This window comes from Musa acuminata, chromosome BXJ2-7 (genome assembly GCF_036884655.1).
Source record: "Musa acuminata AAA Group cultivar baxijiao chromosome BXJ2-7, Cavendish_Baxijiao_AAA, whole genome shotgun sequence".
Taxonomy (NCBI): domain Eukaryota; kingdom Viridiplantae; phylum Streptophyta; class Magnoliopsida; order Zingiberales; family Musaceae; genus Musa; species Musa acuminata.
In genome coordinates, this window is record NC_088344.1 from 34,433,332 (window position 1) to 34,452,804 (window position 19,473).

Sequence of the window (19,473 nt, forward strand, 5' to 3'; positions counted from 1 at the left end):
TTCGCCGCCTTCTCTTCCTTGTGGTGGTGGTGGCTGCTCCCCAGGGACCGGCACCGCTCCAAGGTCCTCGGTATTAGGCTCACTGGCGACCTCTCCTTGCCATTCTCGGCCCTTCCCGTATGGAGCAACGAAACTAAACAAAGGAAAAGGGAGCAAGAACAAGAGCCTCGTACCAGAGAAACCCATCGCGAAGAGAACAGCAACATCTGAGCGGCCGGTGGAGGCGAGAATCTTTGGCCGAGAAACCCTGCCTTCTTCGCCGATTTGTTGATCGGGGAAGAGGACGAAGACGACGGAGACCTGACCCGACGACGGACTCGATCTAAACCCAATCTGCCTTTCTTGCATTTCCTTAGCAGGCTAAGGCGGTTCGGCCCAACCAAAGCGCGATCACCGAGATGTGGTCAGTGGGCACAAAAGCAACGTATTTTGGTGCCGCGCTGCTGACTCGGTCAGCGCGGGATCCACCAAGAATGCTGAGGTGGCATATTCTTAATGGCTAATGGCTGAGGTGGTACACGTTGCGTACGTACGCCCCGCGTCCCCTGACCGTCTCTCTCGTCACAGCAGGTCTTCACAAAGGGAAAGGGGGCAGATCACTCCCAATCATCGAGACCATGGCGGAAGACGATGAAACCGGAGCGGCGGCGGTGGCGGAGTTGAAGAAGGGGTTCGAGACCCTTGAGGTAGTGCAGCCGGACCCCTCGGTCCCCGTCCACTACATCTACCTCAACCGCCCGGCCCAGCGCAACGCCCTCACGCCGGCCTTCTTCACCGACCTCCCCCGCGCCCTGGCCCTCCTCGACCGCCTCCCCTCCGCCCGCGCTATCGTCCTCGCCGCCCGCGGCCCCCACTTCTGCGCCGGCATCGACCTCTCCACGCTCGCCGCCACCAGCTCCCCCCGAAGCGCCGACCGCGCCGCGGCCAGCGAACTCCTCCGGCGCCGGATCCTCGCCCTACAGGCCACGATCTCCGCCGTCGAGCGGTGCCGGAAACCGGTCGTGGCTGCGATCCACGGCGCCTGCATCGGCGGCGGGCTGGACCTGGTCGCCGCCTGCGACATCAGGTGCTGCGACGACGGCGCCTTCTTCGCGGTCAAGGAGGTGGACCTAGCCCTGGCCGCCGACCTGGGTTCTCTCCAGCGGTTGCCGTCGATCGTCGGGTACGGAAACGCCGCCGACATGGCGCTCACGGGGCGCGGGGTGCAGGCGGCGGAAGCGAAGGCGATGGGCCTCGTCACACGGGTCTTCCCCTCGCGCGCCGCCATGGAGGAAGGCGTCGCGGCCCTCGCCAGGGGTAATCTCGTCATTATCGCTCCCAACCTTGATTGTTCTTATCCACCCCGCGGGACTAAGGGAATAGGAATCGATAGGATTGGCGGAGAAATCGACGGTGGCGATGATGGGGACGAAGGCGGTGATGCTGAGGAGCAGGGATCTGACGGTGGATCAGGGGCTGGAGTACGTGGCGACGTGGAACTCGGCCATGCTCATGTCACGTGACCTGGAGGAGGCCGTCCGCGCCCAACTCGAGAAGCGCAAGCCCAACTTCTCCAGACTCTGAGGGACGGTGTCGATGCAACTCCTGCACGCAACGCTTTACACAGCTTCCGATAACCAAATGTCCTGTTAATGGTCTTATCGTCCAATTACAATCGCACGTACATTAGCATGTTTCGCTTTGGACATCGAGGAAGGATCGAAGCAAATGACTGTGTGTGTGTAGAATCTCAACTCTGGGAAAGCACCAAAAGCTCGTGATGATGGCCTTCGCTTTTTATCGAATCTTACAGCTCACAAGAATGGCCCCCCCTTCTTCAAAAGCAGCATAGCAAGTCACAGTGACTGCGTAGGTGATGTACATGAGATGATGTTGCCAAATTCCTTTGGCACTTTAGCATACATATGGCATATAAATTTCGGAGATTATATCGATACAAACGAGTGACAAATACGTTATATTTAGTGGGAGGCCTTTCGGTGCTAAGATCCTTTCCTTCAGATGGGGAATATTAAGGTCTGTTCTGCACAAGTCTGGCTAAGAAATGGTTGATAGCCACGATGAATTGGGTATTGATGGCGTCTTTTCCCTTCTTGGAAGGGAGGAGGAAAAGAAAAAGGAGTGAGCTTGGAAAAGCATAGAGAGAGTTTAGAGTCCGGTTCACGCCACCTCGGTCGTCGCCTTCTGCCCACAGGCCACACAGCCTTTGCTATAAAGAACTGTTCCTTTCCCCCTCCCTCATGCAACCCACGCCCTCCTCCTCCCCTCCATGCTCTTTAACTCCTCTTTTCCTCCCTCCTTTTCTTGGCGAATTGTGCAAAGGAAATGGGGCATGAAGCTCTTCGGCTCAGCTACTGCGGGTAGGAGTTCTGATACTTGAGGTGGAGGTGGAGGTGGAGGCGGAGGCGGAGGTAGAGGCTTGCTGTAAATGGAGAGGCCCAGTTTCATCAAGCATGGAGTACTGAGACTGCCTCCCGGGTTTAGGTTCCACCCCACCGATGAGGAGCTGGTGGTTCAGTACCTCAAAAGGAAGGTGCTCTGCTGCCCATTGCCGGCTGCAGTGATTCCTGAGATCAATCTGAGCAAGTACGACCCCTGGGATTTGCCAGGTACGTGCGAGTTCCGAGTCCTAAGAAAGCTGCTGCATTTCGGTACGAAGCATACAGTCTTGTTTGCTGCATGTATGCTCATCCTGTCGAGCTCTATCAGGTGAAGGCGACGGAGAACGGTACTTCTTCAGTCTTCGAGAGGCTACGTACCCAAAAGGAAGCCGCAGCAACGGAGCAACCCTCTCCGGCTACTGGAAGGCCACGGGGAAGGATAGGCCGGTCGTAGCTTCGGGGAGCAACGAGCTGGTGGGGATGAAGAAGGTGCTTGTGTTCCACCGGGGGAAACCTCCGCATGGCTCTCGAACCGAGTGGATCATGCATGAGTACCACTGCCTTGCTGCCTGTGAGACCAGAGGCTTCAGCTTCGCACAGAGAAAGAAGTTTGTGCATGTGAGTTCTCTGTCTTGCTTTCCCCATCGTTTGCAGGGAAACAAAATGATCGTTTCTCTCTCTGTTATGCTTCGAATTTTTGATTCTGTGCATCAGTCTACATAGTGTGCATTTGTTCGTGCAGAGTTGCATGAGACAGACCAAAAATGACTGGGTGGTCTGCCGCATCTTGAAGAAGCGAGGCAAGATGTTGGAAGCAGGGAACACCAGCCGCAGCTACAATGACGGCAGAGTTCGGATCGACCATGTCGAATTCCTGGATGTGCGGCGTTCGTCATCCTCCTCCTCCTCTTCTTCTTCATCAAGCTGTGTGACTGATCTCTCGTCGGAGGAGGGCGAAGAAGGCAGCAGCAATGGCGTTAATGCTTCGCCTCCATGCGGAAGTCTGCCTTAGTGTCGTCTTCGTTCTCTCGATGTACTACAATAACTTTGCTCGAGTAACTCGGCTGTGAACTCTGCGCCATGTCGCTTGTAATTTCTGTTCTCGTTAATCAAGAAAGATTAATCCACTCGCCGTCTCTCTGCTCGCCAAACACGCACAGAGAACCCAAAGGCAAGTGGCTATAGAATCTGGAAAGAGATAAGGCATGTGTGTTCGTGAGGTTGGCGGAAGGAGACGATGCCATCGGGACCAGACGAAGAAGAAGAAGAAGAAGAACAACGACCGCGGGGAAGATAAGCAGGGCAGTGGCGTCGGAGGGTGGGGGCCCTGACAAGCACCCGTGTTGGCCAACAAGATCTGCGCAAGATCTCGCTTTGACTGCGAACACATCGAGCTCCGACTCGGAGCACCAGATGCGAGTGGTTTTCTGTCCTCGGGACCTTCCATCCGTCCACTCACTCTTCGATCGAGCAGGAAGAAAGGGGAAAGCAACGGGGCCTGCAGCCCCCACACGGGCCTTTGTCAACGTCTACCTGCCGATCATGCCTTATCTGAAGCAGCAGCGACTGGGGGGGGGGGGGCGGGGTTGCCCAAGGGGAATATGATCGAACACATCTCGGGCGTCGGCTGACGGAGAAAGGCTTGGCGTTTTTACCTTAAAGACTCCACTCGCCATGAATCACATGGTGGACGTGAGTTGCAGAGAATAATTTGCTTGCGACGTTAACAGCCATTGGAGAGAGTGGAGCTAATCATTGGAGCGTCCACAAGTTTGCCACCATCATTAGTTTACTGAGGATGACTCTAGACACGATTTAAGTCACGACGAAGGACACGATCCAAGTCTACTTTGATTTGTTGCACCATATCACCCATCAACCCGACGCAATCAACATTCTTGAGAGATTAGGTCCGATGTCATGATCTGATTTGATGTTTAAGATGACACAAGACCTAATCGAGGAAGTTGAACGAAGAACGTTGAACCTCCTTATAGACAGTGTTATTGTCGAATTTGATGATCGAGTTATACAGACAATCAAACTATCATGTCTAAGAATCAAACTTGTAAGACGAAAACTCATTCTAATCGATTTTCCCAAGATAAATGATTTACGATCGACATTATATTTATGATAATTATATAAATGACATATCAAACAGAAACTCACTAACACTCAAGTTAATAATAATCGTAAATTTGAAATTTCATAAGGTATTCTTAGGATCAAATATTCATATACGATGGTGATTAGAAAAATATTATCTAAATCAAAAATATTTTAAAATATATTCTCAAGCTGGATAGTGAATTTCTATTAATCAAAAGTATTAGGGATATCACTTGCATCAAGCTACACATGTCATCATACACAAAGTTTCAGGGAAGATTTCATCTAGTCAACCTAAATAATTGAGATATTATGGTTTCTTGTGATTGTATATGAAGCTTTATACTTGTTCTTGACTAACCCATCCTTAATTTCTGCATACCTATCATGCTATTGCACTTTTGAAATAAGCTGAGTGTGACATTGGACCTAACCAGGGGAGAGGTTCTCAAGAATTGTTGGTCATCTCAAAGTTTATTGAGATTATCTCCCATGAAGTTAGCTTTATGTTGCAATCATTAAGACATGATCACCTAAGTATATATATATATATATATATATATCCCAAGTATTCTCCACACCCACACCCAAAGGCACATAGAGAAGAAAAGACAACACTCTTCACTAAAGAAAGAAAAGAAATATGTTTCTGGCAACCCATCAGATGAGATGAATTGGTGGACTACAACTCATTGGGATTATTATTAGCTGTCAAATAGGAGTGAGGGCTCAATCAAGAGTAACAAAAGTGACAATTGAGTGGTGTAGCAATGAGTGCCAATCATTTCACAAACTGAGATAATATCCCATCCCATCCCATCCCATCCCAAGTTGAGAAGAAGCAGTGAGTGCATGAGTTCTTTATGTGGGCCAGTGGACACAAATGATTGTGTTTTAAGAGGTGCAGATGCAAGAAATGGATGATGTTGAAAGAAGTATAAGTGCTTACAATTATCACCCATACCTCTCTCTTGGCACTAAAATATTTACATGTGTGTAAGCATAATTAATTAATATTTATAACTAATTAAAACTCGATATATAAAATTTTATTTATTAAAAAATACTATCAAGACTTGTCATGTCGACATAGATATTTACGATAAATATTCTTTAAATTATTTATAGTTTGAAAAATATTTTTTAATAATAAATAGAATATAAAATAACACCTTAAGTTAATTTCTCAAATTCACTTTTGACATTTATTGATTTAACTAATTGATCTATCAATTATATTGGATTTTAAGTCATTAACTAAAATATATAAATTGAAATTATGAATAACATATTTATCAAACTCTTATAAATCAATCTTAATCTTGAATGTGAAACTAATCGAGGTATTACGAGCATCATCTTTCTTCCGTAGGTAAATATAACGATTAGATCATTTCTACTCGAGTCATTCGGAGCAACATAGTAGTTACATAATGAGATAAAGTGTTAAGATAATAATACCTGAACCCTGTCTAAAATTTTTTTTAGGGATATTCCTATTAATGAGATTCTACCTATGAATCGATTAAAGAATCTTTTAAATATATAAAAAAAAATGTTATGCACTTTTGTTGTAAATAATCACATAAGCTACCAATGAGATAGCTTATGTGATTATTTATTCATTTATTATAAATATTTAGGAGTAGATGTTGGTATTGATGGTAAGATTATAGATGTTAAAAAATTGATAATTAACTTATATGATCATTATAGTGAGAGCTATAGTAAAGAACATAATACATTAGAAACTTCTATATCTAAAGTTAACAAGATAGTAAAATCTTAATGAGCAAAAAATATTAGTACAGAGGATAAAAAAACCCTAAGAGGCTCAACTCCAACTACGAAATTAATATGTATTTAATATATATATTTTTAATTTAGTGATAACACTATATATATAGTTTTTTTATTCTATAATAGTACGTATGATACATAATAACATTTTTAATATTGATAAATATTACGAGACAAATACTAGTGATTCCAATGTCGACAATAATTGTTGAGCAAACCTTTAATGCAGGAGGATAGATCTTAAATGAAATTAGATCGAACATAACCTCAATATCAATAGAAGCTTAAGCATACATCAACAACCCGATAAAATACGATAAAACAAAATAAAAAGATCGTTCGAAAAGATAATAAACTCTAAGTCATTCGACGTACCAACTGAAGTGACGTGAGATCATTTGGCACCAATAGTGATTAAATATTATCATTTTATATCAAATTTTTTTATTATGTCATTATATATTCACACTAATTAAGTATCAAATTTTTTTAAAATTTAAAAATAAATTTATAAAATTTTATATTGTATATTTTATAAAAAAAATATAAAAAATATCAAATTCGAACCGAAATTAAAATGGATTTTGATTTTATATTCTGTCAAACCAAAATGAATGATTCCAAAATCAAAATCGTGGTGAGGCCGACAATTCACGCCGTGCGTCCACACCTCCCTTCACGAGTGCAAGAGAGTTCGAGCAAAACAAGGAAGCCGGATAAGGTTGGAGCCAATGGAACTGAAACAGGTGGCTTTTGGCCACAGCTTCTGAGAGGTTTCCCGGAACAATCCAAACGCCACTTGTACTGCCGACGACGTGTGGACGACAGAAGTTAATGGTCGGTGATGGTTGGCCCAGCAAGAAGACAATAAGAGAGAGAGAGAGAGAGAGAGAGAGAGAGAGAGAGAGGAAGGAGAATGATGAGAGTTGAGAACCTTTAGAAAGCTCAAACAAATGAGAAGCCCAAGTAGCCCAAACCAAGAAAGAAGAGATCACTAGAACTTAGTGAAGCCATGCATGCATGCCTAAAAATCTCATCTACGTATTTGTTGTTGTAGAATGAGTACATTATATTATGGGACATTTCTCTCTCTTGACATCTTATTGTTATTACTGTATAAACGGATAAGCTTAATCTTCATAGGTGTCACAATCTATTTTAACGAAAGATGAACCCATCACTTTCTGTAAATTGTAATCGTTTGATCAAATATTAAATGCGATCAACCAATCATTCCAAACATTTTAGTGTCATCCTACATCGTCAAATCTTATCGTCGAATATAAATCTTATCACTTATACAATAATACAATATATTACGATATTAGTAGTTAAATTTTTTTCATTATATTCTTATCACGACGAGATTATTTATTTGTGATTTAAAGAATTAGTATTTAATCTCTCTATGTTGATCAAACTATATTATATTAATGGGAGCCTCTTAATTTATAAATTTTTTAAATAGAATCAATATTAGGAAAAATATTTGACCGACGAAAATGATAATTTAGATATAATTGTGTTAAAAAATAACAAAAATATTTATAATCTTTTATTAGAAATTTGGAAGGATAGTAACTATTACTCGTACGATGAACCCACTCCTTCACCCTTGTCACTATCATGTCGACACGTCGCACCGCTCTGATTCTGTTTAAGCGACGCGTGTGTCACACGTACAGATGGTCCAGAAGCATCCCATCACGGAACTAAATGACGATGTTACCCCTTACCGATGTAGCGCTGTCACTGGCGGCGAAGGACAGATTGGTCTTTTAGTTCCCCGATGAATGTCCATTCTTCGTCGGTTTAACCGGTTCCAGCACTCGAACCGCTCGGACCGAATCGAGACCTGGCCGATAAATCCGGTCCGTTCTAATTTAATGCACACAGCCAAATCGGACCCATTCAATGCACATCTTGAAGCTTATCGGCAACTCTGAATTCAGCGGAAATGCCCACAACATTTGACTTTTGGATGCGATGTTTGAATATGCTGCATGTTCTCAATCAACTTTCATATGTTGTCATCATGTCTCAACATGATGCATGATGTGATCACATTCTTAATCGTATGGGAGATGATGATGGTCGATCATAATTATCTGACACTTGCCTTGTCAAGCGTTACTGCGCAAGTCATGACGTAATGTTTGACCAATGGTCAAATCTAATTATAAAAAGATTTTATGTAAAAAAAATTAGAGATATAATCCAGAAATAAATTTATACTCATTATCGATTGAGGTAAGATAAACTAAATGGAATGGATAGTTTGATTTTTTTAAGACAAATAATATCATTAAATCTTATATTAATTATTTTCATATTTATTGAACAAAATTTGGCTGGTCAAATTAGAATTTTAATTGAAATTGTCCACTGCAAGGCTTCCCAATCTGGTTGAACGGTCCGGTTCGGTGATCCATCCCGGTTCATGTCAACCCGGCTCAACATTTAAGATTGGAGTTCTGGCGGAGCACCGGATTCGGTCTATTTCTTATACCCGTTTACGTTTACTAGGATCCGTACTCGCTCCTTTAGTGGACGGATAAAGTGGGTCCAGCATTTAAGCTGAACGGGTGTTCGAAGTAAAGCGTAAACGAGGGCAGGAAGATTCCTGCGGTAAAAGAACAAAACATTAACGTGAGAGTGACGTGGAATTACAACTATGGACAGAGGCCGCATTAACGACAGTATATAGCGGGAAAGAAAGAGAGAGCGGATGGATTGGGGCTGCTTCGTTGGAGAATTCTAGTTGCGTTCTCGCGTGATTTGGTCGGAATTCCAGCGGGAGCAGGCAATCGGGACGCCCCCGATCGTTAGGGTTGGTAGATTCACCTCGATCTTGAACTTCTTTGATTCGTTTCTGCTCGATTTCCTTCGGACAATCTCGTGTTCGTTTGGGCGGAGTCGGTTGGTATGGCGTCCGAGGAGGGGTGGGAGGTAATGCGTGCCGTGAACGGCACCTCTTTAATTTGCTTCTTGTTTTCTTCCTGGCCTCTTTCGTTTCTTGTCCTTGTGATCTTGGATTTATTGTGGAGGTGTTGATTTGCATTGAGGAGGTTTTCTTTATGAGCCGTGATGGATACATTGTTTTGCTGGTTTTTATCTTCTGCATTTTAAAGAAGCAAATTTGGTAGAAAAAAGTGTGTCCTTTTTTCGAATTTTTATTAGTATTTTTAGTGGGAAATGGAGTTATTGGATTCATGCTGTGTTCGTGCGATTCTTCTTGCCCTTCCTTTTCCTACCATCACCAGGAATTAACCTCATCAAATACATATGCCTCTTCTCTTTCTGTAATTGTTTTCTACTTAGATTGGTCAGCTTGCTTCTACTGGATGTGAATTATGTAAAGTTACTACCTTCCTCTTCCAAAATGGGTTTCAGAGTTGAATTCTAATCTGCTGTTGCGTTTCTGTTTTAGGATATTGGTTGTTTACTTGGATAGCTTTTCCTCGGCAACACCTTCCTGCTGGCAGGGATTTGGAAGATCATCTCTTTTTATTCATGCCTTCCTAGTTCCATTAATTTCCAGGTGTTAGTACTGCTATTCCCGCATGGATTTGATTGTTGGTAAAACCGAGGAAGTAGAAATGGACTGTGCTAACTTATTGGATCCTAGGCATTACGAGTACCATAATTTACCTATACCTGACTAGCTGCAATGGAACTGTAGATTAGTATTCCGCTTTGCATCATATTGCTTAGTACTGAACGTTGTGGATGTAGATTTGCTTGTGAACATTGTGGATGTGGATTTGTTGGACAAGGGCATGAGGAATAATTCTTCCCGTTTGTTATATAGAAATAATATGCTATGACGTTAGGGCGATAGCATTAAGTCACCAATCAGCATTAACTGCAAGTAAAGAGAGAAGATACAGGTAGTAGAATTCAGCCACCTATATCTTTGCAACAATGGGCTTGCCCCAAGCGCTGCCAGGAGAAGCTGATGAAGGGATGAGATCGCCGAGCACATTTGTGTCAACCCCACCTCGGTCTCGTGGTATTAGTGGCTGCAATTTGGATGGTCAGCATGCTAGAAGTGCAAATTATCGCAGTAAAGGAGGTTTTTCGCATTCACCTACCAGTGAGTTTCAAAGGAAATCCACCTTGGAGGACTTAAAAGAAGCCAATTGGCTATTTGAATATAGAAATTCCATTAGTGATGCTGCAGATCTTCAACGTCTGAAGATTGACACTAATGATGCAAATAACAAGCTATTACCTAAACTCTATAACACCAGTCAGAAACCTGTCGTTAGAGTTTTTGGCTTTGGATCGGGTCAGTTGGGTTCCTCTGTTGATGGCTTTGGCAATGTACCAATGGATCAAACTCATTCTTCTGTAGCTCTTGATAAGTCTAATTTACCGACTGACTTGTGTCGATCACAACCGCGAAAACTTTTATTGTCTCCTTTGAATAGTGCACTTGGGAAGCAGTTCCACAGTGATGTGCTTGACATAAATTCTGTCGATACTCAACTAGAATCCTGTGGCTTGAGTAGGACTTGTGATGTCTTCCCTTATGGGTCTCATATCAGGGCGCCTTCTTCTCATTCTCATCATTTATCATCATGGAACGTTAATTCTGATAAACAGAGTAAACCAAGACCTTTTACTAGGGGAATTGCCATATCTCCAGAGAAGGCACTTTCAACACCATTTCCCTTGTCTCCTCTTGGTCCTAGATGGTCTGAAAGAATGAAAATTTCAGGAGTTCAGAGGGACATCATAAAGGATATTGAAAGTGACTTTTTGCTTCTGAAAGGTCTTGAAGATTCCAATGGTGGAAGTAAAACTGAAATGATATTCTTTTCTGAAGAATCTGATTTTAGAACGTCCAATACATTTGAGGAAGCTAGCATATTGCACGATGAAATGGATACAATTACTACTATTAGTATAGGCCACAAGGGCTGGAATGGCAATCCTGATTCTGTGGCTGCACCTCGTTGCATGAATCATATAAGAGCTTCAAGCATGATACCCGTCAGGAGGTCCTTAGTTGGATCCTTTGAAGAGTCTCTCTTATCCGGCAGATTCTCATCTGGAAAAGTCTGTCAGGTATGAGATCAATTCTATATTTCATTCACCGTGATGTATAAAAATTGATTTTAACCTTCTGTGGTTAAAATACACAAGCATTCATGTCGTACATAACCTGCATTTTTCTTCCAATTTTTCACAGACCTTTGATGGTTTTTTGGCTGTACTAAACATCACCGGTGGTAGTTTTTCGCCGCCTTCTCAGAAGCTTCCTTTCTCAGTGATGAGTGTTGATGGTGATAGCTCGTTGTTGTACTATGCGTCAATCAACCTTGGTGGAGCCTTGCCCTCTAATAAGCATAGTGGTCCAAAATTAAGAAGAAGTCTGAGCAATGACTCTGGAGTAGCCAAAAGTTGGCTACGGATTCCTATGAAAGGGCGCATACAACTGGTATTTGGTTTTTTGTACCTCAAGTTTTGTTGGTGCTTAAGTTAGGGCTGGTAACTTGATATGCTTGCTGATACTACTTTAAGTGCATTAGTAGTTGACCTGTATTTGTCTTCTTAAATTTTCCACAAGTTAATACCGTATTTTTCAATTTTCATAATTCAATACTGAAGATGTTGATTTCGCTTTTCCCTTATCAATTCAGATATTCTTATGTTATGTCCTTTTTCTTCTTTCACTTTCATAACTAGCAACGACACTCCACGTAAAAACATTATCTTAGAGTTTTCATAAATTAATTGTGAGGATATTCAGTCAATGAGTGAAATATGGCAAAAAACAAGAACATTCTAGGTAAAATAATTACCTTACATTTTTCATAAATTAATTCTGTGGAAAGGGTTCTTTTTACGTGTTGTTGTTGCGTGATGTATACGTAGCTTTACGTGGCAATAGGATGAGAGACCAATTATCATTTGTCATAGAAAATAAGTACGATGGTTCGTTACTATAATTTTTATGAATTATACACTTTAGAGGGAAACATTGGATGACCTATTGGAATTTAATTAGGTGACGTTTATTTCCCTATATTAATAATTAGAGAAATTTGAAAAGCAAAAGGACTGCCACTTGTTCAGGTGTCTTCTACATAGTGCATATTAGCATATTCACCTGTCGGCACTTTTTTTTTCATTAAAAATAATGCAGTAAATGTTTCATGTTGATATCTGTGGTCACCGACTTTTGATAGGATTTCTGATGTTTCTGAAGTTTCTTCAGGCTACATCTTTTGCCTTTTTAACAGTCATATACTATATACTTGTGCCATAATCAAAGTAGATTATCCAACATGTGCAGAAATAGTTTTCTTTTTTTGCTACGAGTTCCTGATATGTTGGTTTTAGTAGGTCCTTAGCAATCCTGAGATGACCCCTCTCCACACCTTTTTCTGCAACTACGATTTGAGTGACATGCCTCCAGGAACAAAGGTACCGTTATTTAACTGCTTAGGACCTGCGCTCCTTGTTTACCCCTGTTATCGGGTAACTTTACCAAAAAAAACTCTTTCATGCTTGGATATAAAATGATGGTGATATATAAGCAATAATTTTCTGCTAAAAAAAGCTAATGACCAAATGTTTATATTGTGTAATCTAATTTGTCCTTTGCATAGTTGTATGAGTATCGTACACAGGTGTAGCTATAAGTATTGCATGGGTACTAACATAATATGATAGAAATGTCTCCCACAGCATGTGATTTGTCAAGGTGACTGAGTGGATATTCGGCACATAGGGGAGGGTACACAAAGCTTACAGATAGATTTATCAAAACTGTGTTAGTGTCTTTCTAGTTATACTCTTGTAAACCTGAGATCTTGCAGAAGTCCTTGAAATTACACTTGCATCTTTCTAGTATGGGTGGCTGGACTGAAATCTGTAAATTTCAGGGACATAAAATTATACGTCAAAACCAGGAGGATACAAGTCTAATTTTGATGTACTTGATTCACCAGGGAAGATGGTAGGAGCGGAAGAAATTGAAATGATTTCTTCCAGCAGAAAGTTGCTGAAAATTTAGAAATTAGCAGAAATCGACCAATTCTGGCTGTCATACTCATATTGGAAATTCCAGATTTGGCCTGTTCTGGGGCGTTTTTTCTGTTCTGTTGAAATTCACCATAGTGTCGCAGATGTGAAGCATGGTATACTGACTAAAAATCTGCTTTTCTGCAACTAAAGATGACAACCCTTTGTTGAATGGAATAGGTGGGTGTTCTCGCCAAGGGCGATCCTAACATATGTTTCTTCTGCAATGCAACATATGTTGCATTCTTGCACATCACTTGTTTTTATTAAGCTTGCTTGTTTAGCTGAACTTTTATTAAATCACAAGAAGGTCTTTGAAGGATACTGCTTCTTTTGACTGTGAGATTGCTCACTTCATTTTAGCATTCAACTTCTGTTGGATTATGCTTCTTTTATTTTTCTTTTTCTTGTTTGATGTAATGACCACTATATCTTAGAACCTAAAAAACAACATAACTGCATTAACAGCTAGTTGGCGTTGGCTACATGAAATTTTATTTTTCCACATACTACGTGGGAGATATTATTTATGTTTGTTTCTTGTTTATGTTGCCAGTTTGTAATAGGTTAAATTGAATTTCTGGTCAAAAGGTTTTTTATGTGGAAAATCCACATAGCTAAAGAACCAAACTGATAATGTTATTTTACTTTTCTTATCTTAATTTATTCTATTGATTGTTGAAAGCTTCATCTAAGCTGCAGTTACCTTGTACCAAATTTAAGAACATTGGTGATACATTTTGTTTGTATTGACATAAATTGAAGCAGACATTCCTGCGTCAGAAGGCCACTCTGGCGTCTTATGGATCCTCAAATAATCCAGCAAAAGAAATTCTCTCTAGTGACATGAAAGTAGCTTCTGAAACTACACTGAAGTCCAATCATGCTGGCCATGGAGAGTGTCATGGCAAGTAGCTTGGCTGTCTCATTGTACTCATTAGTTAGAGAAATTGATCACTAAGAACCGTATCCCTCTGGCTTTCAGGTTGTATGCATAATGATGATACTCAACGGTGTAACCTGGCTACTAACTCACAAAGCACAGGGGAGAGAAGCTCTGAGTTTTTCTCTTCAGAGGACTGCAATGAATTACCAAATCAATCTAATTCTGTCATGGATTCTAGAAGAGATGAAAAGTATAACTGTTGTCATGTAGATATGTGTCCTTTAGCTAGCAGAACATCTGTACATAGCTCTTTGAAGGTCAACGATAACACTGCTGGTGCTCTCCGTTATGCCCTTCATCTGCGTTTTCTGTGCTCCTCTACCAGGAAATCAACCAAGTCATTTCAGAGATGCAAATCTGACCCTGATTCAGCCCCCGAAACAAAATGTGTAGACACTATGGGGGGGCGTCGTTTCTATTTGTATAATGATCTCAGAGTTGTGTTTCCTCAACGGCACTCAGACACAGATGAGGGCAAGGTACGGACTAAATAAGTTGCATGCGTTCTTGTTTTTGGTTACTTGGTTTCTTTTTTTCATTGCCCTTTTGTTAACTTAGGCAGTGTTGAGAATTGAGCTAGCGATTTTAACTTGTTTCCATTCATCACGGTTCATGAGCCTAGTACATTCCTTTTTATGGAATTGATACACGATGAAAATAAATTTTAGAGTGAATAATTATTTGATGCATGATACCTCTGCTAATTAGATGAACATCCCATAAACATGAAATACTGCATTATGTGATAAGTGACCTTTGCATCTGCATTTAGTTGACATGCATCCAATGAGATTGTGGGCTGCTTTTATACGTCTGTTGTAGTTGCTGAAACAGTTAGTATGGTTTCAGGTCTCAGATTCTTGCCTTGTCGGTCATTGTGACGTGTGTTTATGCACTTGCTTGTGTAGGTTGTCTTTAGTGAGCCGTTGTGAGGGGGAATGATATTCCGGATTGGAACGATAGTCATGCGCATAATTAGTAATTGATGTTCTTGAAATGCATGATCTTGAAGCATTGGAGATGCTGTGTGTTTTATCTTGATTTGGTTTCTAATATATGTTTTCTTCGGCATGACTTGTTACAGTTACGAGTGGAGCACCACTTTCCAGCAGATCCAAAGTACTTTGACTTGAGCAATTGACAAGGCTTAATTGCATTCTTGGGCACGATTGTCCCTGACACACTGTACATACTTAACACTGACCTACCTCAGTCAACTTGTTGCTATTTGTACATAAATCTTCTTTCTAAGTGAATAAAATTCGTGCTGTGATCTTAGTCTTCTCTTTGCTTTCGGTTCCTCGCATGTTTTCTGATGATTCATTGAAATGTGGTGTTCTGAATCATCTTTTGAGAATGAATATACGTTATTCACCTCTACTCTTAAGTGGTCATATATATTTATTTGGAGATGGGTTGTATGAATCTCATAAGAGCATTCTCAAAAGTTTGTGTATTGAATGTTCACCATTTCAAGGTGGTTGTATGAATTATTATCAGACATATCATTGAATGTCATTATGAATGTGGTTGAAAGTGTATTATATGTTTAAGTCTATCTGGGATCATATATCAATTTTATTATCGAAATAAATACTGGATAGATATTAAAGTTAACCTATCTTACATTTTATATTTATATTAGTTGAATGGGTAATTTAAAAGAAAAATAAAGTAATATATTATCAATAATGTAAGTTGATTTTGTGTTATGCTTTTGACATCTCTAATCAAACAAACTTTATGATTGTGATTTTGTAAAAAATGTTAATTAGTTTAGATTAATTAAGAATTATTCTCATATCATATTTGTGATGCAAAAAGAAAAAAAATACAAAGCTTAGGGATGTGAGGCTAATCTGACATATTTCATGTGATTTGACTTGAAGCCAAAAGATCATGAAAACAAACATTGGTCTGTGTTATTGGCGTTGACTAATTATTGTGGCTCCTCCTTCCTGCCATAGCCATCTTTGACCTGCTTGTCCTGCCATGATCGTCAACATGGATTTCTCATCGGATGCTTTTTGTGGAAATAGAATGATGAGGATGAGACTGAAGCAGAATATATTCTGCACGGAGAATGTCATCGGAGAACAGATGCTAAAGCAATATTATCCTATGTATGATAAGGCCAAGTTGACCATATCCATCCACCTAGGGTTTCAGTCGAAGCTTTGGTCTCTCCTCTTCACTTGCACCCACACTATAAATGGAGGCGCCTATGGAGCCAACGATGTGTGTCACCAGGGAAGGACGAGTGGAAGGGAGGTCTCACATGGAGATGAGAGCCCGTCTTTGGTAGCCAAGAATGACTTGCCTGTGTCCTCACGCAGGGTTTTGAGGCTTCTCAGAGCTGTTTGTGGTTTCATGGGCAGTCATCTTGGCTAACCTGAGAAGCTCTCGTCCTCCATGCCAGACCTAAATCTCTTCCTCTGTGTGTTGTGCGTCTTCTACCTGTGACCTACATCTCTATACGTGCTGTATGCATGCATAAAGCTATCAACATAAATTCACAATAGCTTCAATTTTAATTCAAGGCATGAAGCCATAACAACTCGTGTGTCTCACAGACACTCAGTCAAACGTGGGAGAAGAGTTGCTGAGCGCAGAAGATTTTGGCCATGAGAGAGCTTGCTGTGGTGACAAGACTACATTTACTATACGGTCTGCTCCTTCGAGGGAGACTCACAGCCTACAAATACCTTCTCTGGACTCGTTTTCTTGCTTCTGTGTGCACTCATCGGCAAACCCCCCTCCCTCCCCTTCCCAACACAAGATGTAGGGAGAAGAGGTTAGCATCATGCTTGCAAAAGTACTACTGCTTGTGGTGTCGTTGATAGTGTTTCCTTGCAGACTTTACTCTCCTTGGGGTAGAGAGATCGACGAGGTCAGGCATGAGAAGAAAGAAGACTCGTCTCCATGTAGGCTGGCTTGCCTCACATGAATACTATTATATCCAGAGAAGCTCATCATTCTGGTTTCTTTCTTTCTGAGTCCCTTAGTACCTACCATCAGAGTAAAAATATAGAGAATTTGGATTTCAATCAAGAAATTAATAAAAATATATAAAATAAAATAAAAATAAATTTAGAAAGAATCTGGACGTATGAATTCACTATCTTAAAGTGAAATCTCATGATTATTTATGCTCGAGATCTTTATTCTTCTTTCTAATATCTTAGTACTGTTTCTAAAAATATAGGGTATTTGGATTTTAATTAAGAAACTAATAAAAAATATTTTAAAAATAAAAATAAAAGCATGAAATTTAGAAAGAATTTGGAGATGTAAAATCTATCTTAAAGTGAAAACTCATTATTACCATATTCGAGGTAGAATTGGAGCTCAAGAACTTACGATATATTATCAAAATCTTTACCAACTAAATTAGTTGACGTTTTAATTATAAAGTAACTTGACGACTAAGTCAAACAATAAAATCAAATAAAAGAAACATATTTAAATAAGAGGATAAATTATATTGATCTCTAAATTTTAAAATATTTAAAATAAGAAACTAATAAAATATTTAAAAATAAAAATAAAAGAATAAAATTTAGAAAGAATTTGGAGAATATATATTAAAGTGAAGTCTCATTATTATGGGAATGATCCGAGATCTTCATCCCAATATTCTTTCACTCCTACGAGCATGATCATAGATTGATCTTTTTTTCTTTCTTTTTTTAACAAATAAATGATGAAGATAGGATTCGAGATTACGATATATTATCAAAAATTTTATCAACTAAATTAGTTGACACTTTAATTATAAAGTAAATTGACTAACCACTTTCAATGAACAACAAAATCAAATAATAGAAACATATTTAAACAAGAGGAGGAATTATATTAGTCTCTAAATTTTGGATATATATATATATATATATATATATATATATATATATATATGTTGAAAAAAATATAAGATAAGAAGAATTATTAAAAAAACTTTATTAAAGAAGCTTAATATTTATACAGATTAGGAGGGAGGATTTCTCTCAATGGAATAGAGGATTTCCCCTTAGGAGGAAGGATTTCTCTCAATGGAATAGAGGATTTCTCTCAACAGAATAGAGAGATTTCCTGTCAAAGATATCAATCTTGGATCGATGCAAAACAAACGGTTTATGAGCCAGTAAGGCAAGAGCATATCGCTGCTGCTGTTGTTGCTATTGCAAGAAAGTCATAATAATGCTATAGTAGAGGGAAAAACCGAAACAGAATAGAAAAAAAATAGAAGATAAGAAGAATTATTGAAGAAGCTTAAATATAATTAACATTTCTCTTTCCTATTTATACAAATTATGAGGAAGAATTTCTCTCAACAGAATAGAAGATTTTCCTCAAAGATATTTCCTTATATAGTTAGGAAAATTTGCTATCAATATGTATATATATAATCATAAAAAAATAAGAATTAAATCTAACGCATACATTTATGCTATCTCTTGAATAACATGTTCTTGTGACAAATTCTGCATTACTAAAGGCACGGTAATCTTGTTGCACGTTTACTGAGGTGTTATGGGATGACGATGTGGGGGGTTTGACCATGGCATATGCCAAATGGGGAAGTAGTCAGAGCAGGGTGGACTTTGTTGGGACGACAAATAGAAAATATTTCATGAGGGTTTTGCTTTGCTTTCTGTTGACGTCATGCGTGCAAATTATATTCTGACCAATCTTCATAGGTTCCACTTTGTTATCATAGACACATGATTTGATTCCCTCCGACATAGGTGGTTGACTTTTCACCACGATCTTATCCATGAAAGATTGCTGCATGCTTTCGGATGGGAAGAACACGATCCAGAAAGAGAAGGGCAACATCGATTTGGCTTCCCTATGAAAAGTCAATCGGGTGAGGAATCTATGCCGCCATGACTAATACGATGTGCGTCCGTCCCGAGAAGAATACTCGGCATGTAAGAAGGGATACGATTCTCCATATCTGTAACGAGAAATGGAATGCGTGATTGCCTCATATTTATGTTGCTGATTCTTATTATCTCTAAAGCATTCTTGATAATTTATTCCTTTTAAATATGATTTTTTTTCTTTTAAATATGATTGAAATAAGCTAATTCATATAGAAAATTATTGGATGATTTTTCTCAAAAAAAATCTCACTTTTGGGCTTTTGTTAATGATATTCTTATTTCCAATTTTTTCATCTTGTGTCTTTATTTTTCT

At 39.8% G+C, this 19,473-nt stretch overlaps 3 protein-coding genes across 14 annotated transcripts; all 3 read left to right on the forward strand.

Annotated features, from left to right (window-relative positions):
- LOC135617757 (delta(3,5)-Delta(2,4)-dienoyl-CoA isomerase, peroxisomal-like) lies at nucleotides 1–1,733 on the forward strand. The gene is made up of 2 exons (XM_065118327.1): nucleotides 1–1,296; nucleotides 1,373–1,733. The coding sequence occupies exons 1-2, from the start codon at nucleotides 618–620 to the stop codon at nucleotides 1,561–1,563; spliced, it is 870 nt and encodes a 289-aa protein (XP_064974399.1). The 5' UTR covers nucleotides 1–617; the 3' UTR covers nucleotides 1,564–1,733.
- A 233-nt stretch (nucleotides 1,734–1,966) lies between these two features.
- Nucleotides 1,967–3,508, forward strand: LOC135617758 (NAC domain-containing protein 83-like). Its single transcript, XM_065118329.1, has 3 exons — nucleotides 1,967–2,609; nucleotides 2,710–2,999; nucleotides 3,124–3,508. The coding sequence occupies exons 1-3, from the start codon at nucleotides 2,429–2,431 to the stop codon at nucleotides 3,391–3,393; spliced, it is 741 nt and encodes a 246-aa protein (XP_064974401.1). The 5' UTR covers nucleotides 1,967–2,428; the 3' UTR covers nucleotides 3,394–3,508.
- A 5,477-nt stretch (nucleotides 3,509–8,985) lies between these two features.
- LOC135585020 (uncharacterized) lies at nucleotides 8,986–15,552 on the forward strand. Of its 12 annotated transcripts, none has more exons than XM_065118334.1 (8): nucleotides 8,986–9,123; nucleotides 9,724–9,834; nucleotides 10,029–11,366; nucleotides 11,491–11,739; nucleotides 12,648–12,728; nucleotides 14,094–14,235; nucleotides 14,314–14,753; nucleotides 15,359–15,552. In XM_065118334.1, the coding sequence occupies exons 3-8, from the start codon at nucleotides 10,218–10,220 to the stop codon at nucleotides 15,413–15,415; spliced, it is 2,118 nt and encodes a 705-aa protein (XP_064974406.1). In that variant the 5' UTR covers nucleotides 8,986–9,123; nucleotides 9,724–9,834; nucleotides 10,029–10,217; the 3' UTR covers nucleotides 15,416–15,552. The 12 variants fall into 12 exon arrangements, with proteins under 12 accessions (XP_064974406.1, XP_064974409.1, XP_064974403.1 ...); XM_065118337.1 differs by having other exon boundaries at nucleotides 14,097–14,235; XM_065118333.1 differs by having other exon boundaries at nucleotides 9,019–9,242.
- The last annotated feature ends 3,921 nt before the right edge of the window (nucleotides 15,553–19,473 follow it).